Raw genomic sequence first — 13,603 nt, 5'->3', positions numbered from 1 at the left:
AATTCATCCAAAGGTCAAAGGTACATACTCGTAGGAATTGACTATTTCACTAAATGGGTCGAAGCAGTACCTTTAGTAAATGTGGATCAAGAAAATGTTATCGAATTCATTCAAAGGAGAATATTATATAGATTTGGAATCCCAGAAAGTATAACAACAGATCAAGGATCAGTTTTTACTGGTCGAAAGATGCAAGAGTTTGCAAAGGAAATGGGTTTCAAATTATTAACATCCACACCCTATTATGCTCAAGCCAATGGGCAAGTCGAAGCAGCCAATAAATTAATAATTGGTTTAATAAAAAAGCATGTAGGGAATAAGCCAAAAAATTGGCACAAAAATTTAGATCAAGCACTTTGGGCTTGTCGAACCTCCCCTAAAGAAGCTACTAACACTACACCTTTCCAGCTTACATTTGGACATGATGCAGTATTACTTGTCGAAATCTACTTGCAATCAGTGAGAATCCAAAGACAAGGATAAATTCCATCTGACTTATACTGGGAAATGATGATAAATGAGCTGGTGGATTTGGACGAAGAAAGGTTGCATGCGTTAGAAGTATTAAGAAGACAGAAGGAGAGGGTAGCAAGGGCATACAATAAGAGGGTCAAAGGTAAAACCTTCACTATGAATGATTTAGTTTGGAAAGTTATATTACCTATGGTCGAAAGAATGAAGCATTAGGAAAATGGTCTCCATATTGGGAAGGACCTTTTCGAATTGTAAAAGCCTTTTCAAATAATGCATATGAAATAGAAGAAATAACAAAGGATCGAAGAATCCTAAAAGTAAATGGGAAATACTTAAAGAAGTATAAACCATTTATGCATGAAGTTAAAATCATAACAACATAGCAAGTAAAGAACTATCATGGCCAAAATGGTGAAGATATTTAAACTCCAAACTTTGCCAAAATGGTTTTCATCTTAATCAAATTACAAATGAACAAAAGTCGAATAGAAAAAATACAGGTGGAAATCAAAAAGGAATATTGGCCCTCATCCGATCATACTTTTTCTTCGCCAAGCCAATCTTGTACTGAACAACAACTTGAACCCCTCTGAGGCATGCAATATCTTCATTCATAGCATTAACCTTTTTGACGTGATCTACGCTCTACTTCTCCAGATCATCAGCTTCAGTATTATCTAAGCCTTGAATAGCAGCCTGCTTCGCCTTAGCATCAAAAATCTTCTTCTGCAATTCTGCAATGTGAGATTCCCAGAGTCGTATCGAAGCAGTATAAGTGTCGAATTCTGCTTGGGCTGATTTTCTGGAAGCGGCTAACTCCTTAGAAGCTTGTGAAGTTCGAAGGGCATTGTCAAACTCAGTGGCTTGAGCTTTTTCAGTTGATAGAAGCTTTGCTTTGGCATCCACCTCCCTACGGTATTCAGCACAAACTTGGTCAATGAGGTTCTGAATGTCGATAAGGGCTTCACCTATATCAGTGGGGCAAGCAGTGATGTTAATCTTGCTTATCAGCTTCTTTATGCCAAAGCTCGCTCCCACATCATTCCTTAATTCTTCAAAGAGATCTACATCAAAAATTGCCTTCTTCACCTGCTGAAGGAGTTCGTCATGTGATGCTTCGTTTGCACTAGCACCAGAATGGGTCAAAGCTCCAGAAATGCTTTGCTCTGAAGAAGATTCTCTTTGAGCCATCATTAACCTTACATACTTGAGGGGGTCATTTTGTTTTAAATCTTTTTTCTCCTCCTCAGTAAGTGATATAGGCGAAGTCTGGGTGATGGATGGTCGAACTTTAATTGGATTTAGGACCATGTCGATGTTGGCGTCACCAGTTCCAGTTTGATTTCCTTCAGAATCAGCTTCTCCCACATTCATGTCTTCATCTTTCTGAAAGTACCCCTCAATCTCATCAGAATCCTGATCATCCTCATCAGCATCATTTGAAGGGAACATAACTCTTGCAGGAGAATTATTGGGAGTATCCTCAGAATCTTCTTTCTCTACTAAGTCCTTCTCGTCAACGTGCTTCGAATCTCTTTTACCATATTCACCAGGAGAAGAGGTTTCTTGTTCGTTTTGGGCGTTATCTGCTTCGAGATTTTGGGCTCCAGTCGAAGATCCTTTGTTTTGGACAGCATCGCTGATTGTCGGAGGAGGAGATGGATCCATGCCGCTCGAAGGATCACTCTGATTGGCGGTAGAAATAAGGGGAGTGGTAGGTTTTTCCTGAAAACAAAGTGTTAGAATAAAGTACGAGTTTGTCGAAAGATAAAACACTTAAGGTCGAAGTCTACCTGTTGAGCCTCAGGGTCAGAAGCATTGCTCCCAATGTGCTCCAGCGTTGCGCCACCAGAGGGCTGGGATTTAGTTTCCTTTGGAGGAGGAGGGAGAATGTTGGTTTCGACCCCTTTTTGTTTATTTTATTTGGTAAGAGGCAATTGTTGCCTTATTCTTTTTCTGCTTTTTCTTAAGTGGAGTTGGAGGAGTATCTTCTTCATCATCTTCGACAAGAATTATATTGGCAGTGGGGACTTTTCTTTTCTTGGGCGTTAAAGGAGGCTTGCCACTACCCTGAAAAAGAAAATTATAAATAGTTAGAAAAATACGAAAGAGACAAAGAAGTTATTTGACGTAATACCTTTGAACTCTTCTTCGTTTTTTTTGGAGCAGCACCAGAAGGCACTCCCTGGCTTGAAGAGGTAGTTGGCTTAGAAGCAGTATTCGAACTAGCTTTCGCCAGAGGCTTCTGTTTCTTCGCCACTTTCCTTTCGACAGCTAAAGAAGAATGTGAGTTAGTCGAAACATGCAAATGTTTAAAAGATTGGCAAAAAATACGAAAGGGAGTTGTAAAACCAATAAATCCAAACATTCCACACCTTCACATGTCGGAGAAGTAATTCTCATTGCAGCTAAGTCGAAGTGAAGAAAGCCTTTGAAACTGTCTAAGGTATGTTTGGTTGCAACTACTCTTTTAGCAGATTTTTGTCGGTCATTTTTCAGTTTGTTAAAAATATCCCCACATATGAACCAGTTTGGGTAAGGGAGAAAAATGACAAAGAAAAATCTGCACTGAGTAAATTTGGAAATTTGGGTGGTTCGCACGCAAAGGCCAAATCATATTTAAATTCAGGTTTTAATGCTTTGAGAGATTTTCTTTTGGCAATTTTCTTTTCAAATTTCCCTTTTAAAATTGGCGCTGCGTCACAAACGGTTCGAACAAGGTCCGTTGGGTCATAGACAGTTTCAAAGTACTTTTGGAATGCTTGGATTTCTTCAGAGTGGGTAAGCTTACCCTAATGGATATTTTCCTGCAAAGATGAAAAGGCCTTCGTTAGACGTTCTTTGATTTCAGCAGTGGAAAACATATTCTTGGAATAGAAATCTGTCCACCAAGTGGCAAAACCATTGGTGGAGTAGAACGACGGTTGGTAGGCTATTAATTGGAATTCAACAAAGTTTGCATGGAATTCTTCATAATTGCAATGTCTCGAGCGCTCCATTCAGTCCCTGCACAGCAGATCTCGCGCTTTCGATTGAATAAAGAAACAGGAATAAGTTGACACAACCCAAATTGTCGAGAGACAAAATTAGGTTGATAAGCCAAGATACACACATGGCTCTTTACTGGCAGGATCCTAGAAACAAGCAGCCTTGGGAAGAGAAAGGCACGCCATATATCTTCGATCTCTGTGTTGGCGTTCTTCACAGCATCTTCGAGCAAAGCAATGAACCAGGAAGGACCATGGCTTCGACTGGCAAAAGGGGCCATCGAAGGAAAGAAATGGTGACGCTTCGAGAACATCAAGGTGTATTTGGTGAGGGAAGTTTGTAAGTTGTCAACATCATCAGCTGGGGTCAGTTGAAGAAGTTTGGTGCCCTCAATGCTTCGATTTATTATCTCTGGGGCACTTTCATCAACGTTTCCTTGTATTGGCAAAAAGGATTCGAAAGTGGCATTGAGCCATAATTGAAGAAGCCAATAAAGCCCAGATAGTAATAAGTTGGTACCAGCTTCATACTCCTTTAACTTGGCACTAGCCGATCCTAGACTTTCATACAAACTAGCCAATAAGAGTTCACTTAAACACACTCTTCGACCAACATGCAATTGGTTAGCGAGTGTTAAAAATCTCTTTGCAACTTGCAGAGATTTACAGCAAAAGAAGAACTTGGACAACCATAGACCTAAGAATGATATATGTTCTATGTCAGGAACTTCTTCCCCATCAGCGTGATACAGATTAATATAAGTACTAAACGAAGCGTTCTTGACGTTGAAGTCAATCAAGTTTTCAGAGTCTTGGTAGGGGTCGAAGGTTTCTCCTGTTGGAGGAAGTCCAGAAATGGAAGCTACGTCGAAAAGCGTAGGAGTCATCATTCCACAAGGGAGATGAAAGGTGTTATATGTGTTATCCCAGAAATATAGGCTGAATAATAATAAAGGCTGGCAGTAACTAAACCCCAACTTCGACATCTGAATCAGGTCAAAAATACCCAATTCTTTCCAAAATGAAGCTTTCTTTTTCTCAACTTTCATTAACCAAGCTAGATAGGATTTGTCTAGAGTTGGAAAAGACCGAAAGAGTCTGAAACTATCAGTGATAAAATCCAGTTGAAAATCCTCTCTTTAGACTGAATCCTCATTATTTCTGGAGGAAACAGTTTTGTTGGCTATGGGTTTGGTAGTATGATAACAAGGAAAAAACTTCACACATTTCTCTAAATGATCTTCAGAGACTAATGGGCCTAAAAACCCTAAAACATTTCCAGAAAGTAAGGAATGAATCATTACCTGAGAAGCAAAAATTGCTTTTTGTTCTTTAATAAGTTTTGGAAAAGTGATGTACTCCCGATCCCCAACAGTTATGGTTGTGCTAGTTGGAATGTTTGGAGAAGCAGAACTTTTTGAGGATCCAGCACCTTTGATGTTCTTTGATTGTTTTTGCTGTTTATCAGAAGACATTGTTATGGTTTTTTTTGGAGATTTTGAAGGATTAGGGTTTTAGGGAAGAAGAAACGTTTTCAGAGAAGTTTTAAAAGATGAACTTAGGTTGAAGATGAAGATTTTCGTAAAAAGGAAGAAAGAAGTGACAAGTGAGCTTTTATAGTATTAACCTACGAAGCTGATTGGTTACACCCTGTCAGGGTAATGGACCACGTGGTGGTTTTTCTGAGAAAAGGGCACAGGGATTACTGTTCATTATTCTTGGAAGTTGAAATTCATGATGACAAATAACTGCGCACACGTCTTGATGAGACGTTTTGAAAAAGTAAATCATGATTAACTAACAAATATGGAATTTTAGGTCTATGAAAGGTCTCTGGTCGAAATCTGGTGATTGCAAAAAATGTCCATTTCTACATTGATTCGAAATAGACATTTATTGGGGGCAATTTGTTAACTGGAGATTTCGACAAATAGTTGAAGTTCTTTGGAAGTGTTACGTTTTGGAGAATAAATAAAAATGGTTGTGTCGAAGCTATTTGTTGAATTCTTTTCTTGGGTAAACAAATCTTTTTTGTCGAAGCCTGAGACTTGGAAGATTTTTTTGGATCTCCACAAAGTTCTCTTCAACATAGGCGTTTTGACAAATTCGAAGCTTCAAGCGGGAAGGATTTGAAATTTAAACGAAGCAATTTCGATAGGCCAACACGTGGAAACATCTGAGACATGTAACACTTGAAAATGTCGAACGTGGCATTCATCTGTGTAGAGGCCGTTAGGGTCGAATTGTTATAAATAGGGGTCCTAGTTTTAGATTTCGGTGTGTTCAAACAGATATACAGAAATTCACAAAAATACTCAAAGTACCAGAGCGAGAGAAAAAAGTTTTATGCTGAAAATGTATGTATGAAGAACACCATAATTTCGTTCATGTTATCTATTTCATGCAAGTTATTTAAATTAAAATTATTCATTGTCTTTTCTTCTGTCGAATTGCCTGTATTTTCAGTATTTTATCATCATTTTTACCTTTGCATTTACATTTCGGCAAATTTTCATTTCCAGTACTTTCTCAAAAACTTAAAACATTTACTTCAAGTCATTTATCTTCATCTTTTCCAAATACTTTCGTTATCTTTAAAAAACTCTTTCCTACAAAGTTATCGTCATTTACTCTTTATTCATAAAGTCATAAATCTCGTTTAGAATTGTTGTCAAAACACTTTTCGCTGTTCATAAATCAAAAACAAACTTAACCATGAGTCAAATCACTGTAATAATAGTTCTTGAGACACATGTCCTAGGATCAATCTAGTCGATCCTGTAAGTTACCAAAAATATATAATATTGGAAGACTAGCGGTTGTTTATCAGAAATCACTGTTAAACAAAGGTGTGAGTAGATTCTTCTTCTTCAGCATGCTACTTGTCATATCAAGCAAAGTTTAGTTTCTTCTTTCAGCAAGACCACCGTGTTGAGGAGTGCATGAAGCAGCCACCCCATGCTCAATTCCATTCTCCTCATAGAACTTTATGAACTCTATAGAGTTATACTCACCTCCACCACCGGTTATGAGAATTTTTAGCTTCTTACCACTATGACTCTCATTCTTGATTCTGAATTTCTTAAATTTATCAAACATCTCGTGTTTGAACTTAATAAGGGATACCCATGTCATTCTTGTGAACTCATAAACAAATGACACAAAGTATTTACCCCCTCAAAGTGAAGGTACTGGAAATGGTCCGCACCCATCATAATGCACCACACCTAGAGCATGATTTGCTCTTGGAGGCATTTCATACGCAAATGGAAGTCTTGGTTGTTTCCTTATCATGCATACATTGCATGACTTCCCTGGCTTCTTAATTGCAATAATTCCATGTACCAACTTCTTTGAATTCAGACGCCATAAGCTTCTAAAGTTCAAATGACCAAATCTTTTATGCCATAGCTCACTTTCCTTCACAACACTTATTGCACTAAGACATTCAGAGTCTGCAGTTTTAACATTCACTTTGAATGTTCTATTCTTCCCATGTTCTGACTTCATAATCAACTTATGGTTACAGTCATACAACTTCAAAAGACTGTCATTCATGGTAACTGAAGAACATTTCTCAATTAATTGACTTACACTCATCAAATTATTTTTCATGATAGAAACATACCACACATTCTGAATCAATGATGATTTACCATTATTCAGAACTACTCTGACATTTACCTTTAGTATTAAGGTATTTATCATTAGCACATATGATATTTGTTCTCTTACTAGAGTCAAAGTCAATCAATTATTCCTTATTTCCAATAAGATGATTTGAGCAGCCAGTGTCCATATACCACCAGTCTGATAAATACTCATCATCGGTTTCAGAAGCCATAAATATCACAGATTCATCATCAAAATCTCTTCTGACTATGTTTGCTTCTTCTTACTTTCTTTCATTGTTTGACCAACAACCAACATCTTTATCATCAGTTTCAGAAGCCATCAATATCACAGATTATTCATCAAAATCTCTTCTGACTATGTTTGCTTTTTCTTACTTTCTTTCATTGTTTGACCAACAACTAGCAGCTAAGTGGTCAAACTTCCTACAACAGTAGCATTAAACCTTCCTCTTGTCATACTTCTCATTCCCCTTATGAGCACTTTTCTTCCTTTCAGAAGTTGAGGTTGCTGACTTCTAAACACCATCAGATATCTTCCTGGCTTCTAACCAAGAATGCTTATGATATTTCTTATCAGAAGTTGCTTTTAGAGCCTGCTACTCTACCTCCATTTCAGAGTTTCTCTCAGTCAGGCGTAACTCTTGTGCCTTTAGACTACTTTGCAATTATTATATTCTCATGGTGTTAACGTCCTTAGAATGTTCAATTGCTACCACAATGTAATCAAACTGAGGAGTAACAGACCTAAGTACATTCTCAATGATACTTTCTTTAGAAAGAGTTTCTCCACACGATTTCATCTTATTTCTGATCAGAATCACTCTGGAGATGTAATCAGGTATCTTCTCATTGTTCTTCATGCTGAGATTCTTATATTACTTATGTAGAGACTGAAGCTTTACCTTCATCATTGGTGCATCACCTCCGTAGCACCGTACTAGTGTGTCCCACGCAGCCTTCGCCGTTGTCGAATCAACAATTTTCTCAAACACGTTAACATCCACGCACTGATGGATGTAGAATAATGTCTTTTGATCCTTCTTCCTCGTATCACACTGAGCATTCCCCTGCACATCTGTTTCATTTTCTAGAAGTGCAATCGAAATGTAATCGATGTTGACGAGATCAAGAACATCTTGAGCACCACACACGCATCTGAATCATCCAATGATTCTAGTTCTTGCCATCGAATACTTAAAACTTAGTACTCATATTACTATTTCCGTTCATCTTCAATCTTATGCAAATCACTTTTAGATCTCACCAAACACTAGTGTTTCTCAATCCCGCAGAACCAGAAAATGTGATTATGTTACGATTACAATCAAAAGTTCAATACAAAATCAATCACACAACGCCTCACCGTTCACTCGTGTTTCCTCGTGGATATGAACTGAAGCTCTAGATACCCATTGTTGATGCACAAGGTGAAGATGGAATAAGAGAGAGAAGAGAGAATAACAAACTTTCATTACTCTGCTAAAACGGTTACATCAAAATAGTTGCATGAACACTACACTACTATACTCAATGGATACAACTGTTGGCAACTACAGTAATATATATACACAAATAATGATGTCAGATAGGTGAAATACTAAAATTCTGAATTACCTTTCAACATCAACAACTAGTAACTACCAAAACAACAAACTTTTTTTATAAATCTCATAATAATTTCAAATTGTGTAATAATATTTTAAATTAATTTTGATGGACAATGTTCTATTTTTTAAACTAATCATAAAAAAATATATATTATAATAAAACAAAACACATTTTAATTCAAATCCACTTCATTGAAAATAGGATTGAATCTAAAAAGTTTGTATTAAGAATTTTAAATAATCATTCTACATATGGTAGGTTTGTTTTAAGGTTTAAAATTATATTCTTTAGAATGATATTCTTAGGATTGTTATTATAAAGCATATTATTTCAATTTATGTGTTTTTAGAAATTTTGATTTCTAAAAATAATTATAAAATTTGTTTAATTTAAAATTATTAAAAAAATCCTAGTAATTGTGAATGATAGTGAAAAGTTACATTTGATTAAATTTAATCCCATATGAATGTTATATTTCCATAGTCTAAAGTTTTGAATAAAAATAAAAGAACTGTGTAAATTAGATTTTTTGAATTAAAAATGTCTTGAAATTATTTTGGTTTAATTATAGTTTTGGTCTACTATTCTATTTCATTAACGAAATTGATTCTCCTATTTTAAATTTAAATAGTTTTGATTCTCCTCTCATACTTTTACATTTTAAATTTATAATGTATTCATTTTTTAAATGATAATTTACTTGTAAAACATGACAAATCATTATATATAAACTTATTATTGAATTTTTTAAAAATATAAATAAAAAACGAAATTTTCATCTATTAAAAAAAATTAGAGGGGACTAAAACTATTGGAATTTAAAATAAGAGATCAATTTTTTTTGAATTTAAAATAGAAGGATTAATTTCGTGAATCAAATAAAATTGAAAAACAAAAACTATAATTTAGCTAATTAAATTTTAAAACTTGAATCAAATAGAAAATATTGTATTTCTATAACAATATTTCTACGTACTTTTTTAAACCTTAAAACAAAGACACTCGTGTTATTGATCACGACATTCATCTATAACAATTTTTAAAGGAAAAACTTGATTTTGATTAGCCTGTTTTTCTACCAATTTTACCCTTAGATAACTTACATAATAACTTCTATTGAAACTAGTATTATCATCTTTCACATAACTTTCCACTATTAACTTTCAACTAAAATTAACATTAAATAAAACAAAATAATATTGTATATATTTTCACGTGTGTTTATTAAAAAAACGGACATGTGCCCGTCTGGACGTTAGTGATTCATAATGCAAATAGCAAACACGTGCTCTTTTTTATAGTAAAAAAGGTTAAAGAGTGTTGACCGATATAATCATATACTCAAATCCCTCCATTATAAAATTATTGATTTGTAATTTAAATTGACAATTATAAAAAATTCATTTTGATGAAAATATACCTCAGACAATCTGTTCAGTGATCAAAAATCTATTATAATCTATCATTCATTCAGGAAACGATATGTGATCAAGTTAAGATTCGGTATATCGGATACTAATAGTAAAAATAGAATATAAAATAATCTCTCTGTCTCATAATGATGATTCAGTTGATCATTACACACATATTAAAAAAATGAATAAATAAAAAAGAGAAAATAATATTTTTATTAAAGTTTTATTATTATATATTGAAAATAATAAAAATAATATTAATTATATGATAAAATTGAAAAAGTGCATTCGAAATTGAAAGAGAACATTCATTTTAAAACACTTTTTTATTTCAAATAAATCAATAATTATGGCATAAATCCTTCAAACTTTAGGAACTCTTGAAGTAAAGAAAGGGAGTGACTAAAAACAAAATGTTTTCATTCAAAATCAAACTCCTACATGAGAGACATAGCATTAGAATTACATTGCTTGGGAACAATTCCCAGACACATGATGTGCTTAATCTAATTAATCTAAGATATACACATATAAAAACTTAATATCAAAACTCATCTATCTATCTAAGCCTTCTATGAAGATTTTTTGGCATTGAACTAAAAAGTAAGAATTTCCTGTTCAATGGAATCATTTTTAGTTTCAGCTATGTCATTAATATTTTTTATTAAAATTAGAGAAAAAATGCATGACCGATCTATTTGTATAATGAGAAACAAAATCGCTCATTTAACAATTAGTCTCTGCAACGTTGAAGTCATAAGAGGCTAGTTTTTCAGCAATGTTGTACTTCATCAAAATAATAAAAAATAGAATGAAGTCAATAAGGTCACAACGGTAATGAAAAGGCAAACATACTAAGTAATTAAACCAATAAAACAATGTTCACATGAGTTTGTTTTACTAAATTCAAACGGAAATAACATTCTAAAATCAACTAAGAACCATTGTTACTTAAACAATTTGCCCAAAATCCTTCCTCAATTTGAGTATCCATATCTACTGACCTTACCACATCTAACACCCTTACAACATTTTCCACCGCTAACATCAATGTTTGAAAAGTAATGCCGCCTTTCATCGTTGAATATAAACTTAATTCACTGCTGCAATCCCAACATGAGTTATATGTAACTTTGTACAATCCCAACATTCATTACAACTACAATTTATTTTCATGGTTACTTTAAATTTGTTTTAAAATGATCATTATTTGATGTTTGAATGAAATTGTTAAAAAATGAATGGGAAGAAAACAAACTGTTTTCATTTATAAATCAAACACCTCATGAAATACAGACAATCGAACTAAATAAGCTTGGTATACATCAGAGGAGCCTAATTTTAGATATCAACAAAACGAAAAGGAAGAAACAAAACCTAATATCTAAAGTCATATATCTAAGCCTTCTTTGGAGATTTCTTGGCCTTTGACGGAGACTTAGGAGTACTGGCAGCAGCTTTTTCATTCCTCTTTGGCAAAAGCACGGGGTTGATGTTAGGAAGAACACCACCATGAGCAATGGTAACACCAGCAAGCAATTTTCCAAGCTCTTCATCATTCCTCACAGCTAACAACAAATGTCTTGGATTGATACTTTTCTTCTTGTTGTCACGTGCTGCATTTCCAGCCAACTCAAGAACCTTCACATACAGCAAATTTCAAAAGTTAGGATCTCAGATTCAAATTTCCTGATTCATGTCAATTAAATATCAAATAAAACAGAGGGAAACTGAAATTCACCTCAGCGGCAAGATATTCGAGAACAGCAGCTAGGTAAACAGGAGCACCGGTACCAACACGCTGAGCATATCTACCTTTCTTCAAGAATCGGCCGATTCTTCCGACGGGGAATTGGAGTCCGGCTCTGACAGATCTGGTCACGGCTTTCTTCCTTGGTCCTCCTCCTTTCCTTCCTCCTGCTCCCTTCTTCACCTTTGTGCTTGCGTCCATTTTGAAGTTCGAAAACTAGATTCTTCAAGCGATATCGCTGTTTTATAAGAAAAGTGAAAAATGAAGAGCGAGGAAGATTGTGAGATGCTATGGGAGAAAGCGTTGGCAAGGTTTTATACCATCACGGTCACTGTACGAATCTTGCACCGAAAAAATGGCACGCCGTTTGATCGGAACTTATCGATGGCTCACTATCACTCACGTGGCGATCCGTTACTTCTAAAATAGACCAATGAGAGCCAATTAGAAGGCATAGACTTTTTTTTTTTTTTAATTTAGCTATCTGCACATTTATTTTGGGCGGGTTCTTGCAATTTTAAATGGGAGACGAGCCATTTTCTCTTGAATGCAAAAGGCTCTTTGATTTTAATTTATTTTTTTTAATTTAGTGCTGAAAATTTAAATTTTTTTACTCAAATACTCCATATTTTAAAAAAAAATCCAAAATAATCTAGTTTTTGAATTTTTTTCCAATATACCTTAGTTTCAAAAAAATATATATATAAGGCATAGGCGTCAGACCAATTGACACATACCCTTAAATTTTAAGTGGGGACGCCAATTTGATTGGCTACAATATATGGTGTTGTCAATCCAATTAGCGTTATTGTGTAAGTTTTGGAAGAGAAGACACCAATTGGTCTGACGCCTCAGTGTAATGTGCAATTTTTTTTATAAATAGAGATGTTGTGTGATTCATTTTTCCACATCTCATTTCGCCATATTGCAACACAAGTTTGATGTTCGTCGCTGTTATGGAAAAGTGATATATTCTAGAGACAAGTCTTCGATGTTGATGCTCTTCTGGAACATCTGTAGTTTCGATCAACTGAAGAGGGAGTTGGTTCGTTGGCTAGATGGAAAAATACCAGAAGGGGGAAAATTGGAAGTATTGAGAGACTCAATAGTATATTTGATTGAGTTCGAGTAAAAACTGATAAGGATGCTAGGGAAATGATGTTTGAACGAGATGACATCAGTTTGATTGTTGTAATCAGTTAGAAATGTTTTTTAAAAATATTATGGTTAAGTATTTTCATCTATATTCAATGTTTGGTTTTTGTGTTATTTATTCAAACGTCTTCAGTTTTAAGTGTGCTTATGTTGTAGTGATGTTTGTTGTTAACCTTGTTGTAACAAAATGTTAATGATATAAAAATCCTAGGTTACAAAAATTGAAAGGAGGTATTAAATTATGATGCAGATGTTGCTTTTAGATTGGGACATCTGTTCTTATTGTGTCCGAGTTGACGATATATACTACATAATCTTATCATTTTATCAGTCGTATCCATTTCTGTTATAATACGTGTGCTGTTTGGCCGTCCTTTTTTCTTTTTTCGCATCTCATCGTTGTGCCAAACTATGTCACCTTCACATGGAGGTCAGTATTCCTCCATTGATAGCACTAAGAAGCTTCTGTTATACACATTTATGACGGTAATGGCCTTGTAAACATCAGATAGATGGTTGTAAGCGTCCTAGTGAGTATGTGTGCATGCCGCAATGACATGGGACCAAGGAATACGGAAG

At 34.7% G+C, this 13,603-nt stretch overlaps 1 protein-coding gene across 1 annotated transcript; it reads right to left on the bottom strand.

The window, feature by feature from the left end:
- Positions 1-11,361: 11,361 nt before the first annotated feature.
- LOC127087150 (histone H2A.1-like) lies at positions 11,362-12,172 on the bottom strand. The gene is made up of 2 exons (XM_051028013.1): positions 11,861-12,172; positions 11,362-11,760 (listed from the first exon to the last, which is right to left on the bottom strand). Exons 1-2 carry the CDS (start codon positions 12,068-12,070, stop codon positions 11,518-11,520), a joined length of 453 nt encoding a protein of 150 aa, XP_050883970.1. The 5' UTR covers positions 12,071-12,172; the 3' UTR covers positions 11,362-11,517.
- Positions 12,173-13,603: the final 1,431 nt, after the last annotated feature.

The sequence above is a fragment of the Lathyrus oleraceus genome, chromosome 5 (genome assembly GCF_024323335.1).
Source record: "Lathyrus oleraceus cultivar Zhongwan6 chromosome 5, CAAS_Psat_ZW6_1.0, whole genome shotgun sequence".
Classification (NCBI taxonomy): domain Eukaryota; kingdom Viridiplantae; phylum Streptophyta; class Magnoliopsida; order Fabales; family Fabaceae; genus Lathyrus; species Lathyrus oleraceus.
This window is presented reverse-complemented; position numbering and strand designations above follow the sequence as displayed.

Bases quoted from the DNA above. Each gene is read 5' to 3' on its own strand.
- LOC127087150 (XM_051028013.1), bottom strand. From the start codon at position 12,070: ATGGACGCAAGCACAAAGGTGAAGAAGGGAGCAGGAGGAAGGAAAGGA. The intron at 11,761-11,860 runs GTGAATTTCAGT...CTGTATGTGAAG, and splicing joins TCGAATATCTTGCCGCTGAG to GTTCTTGAGTTGGCTGGAAA.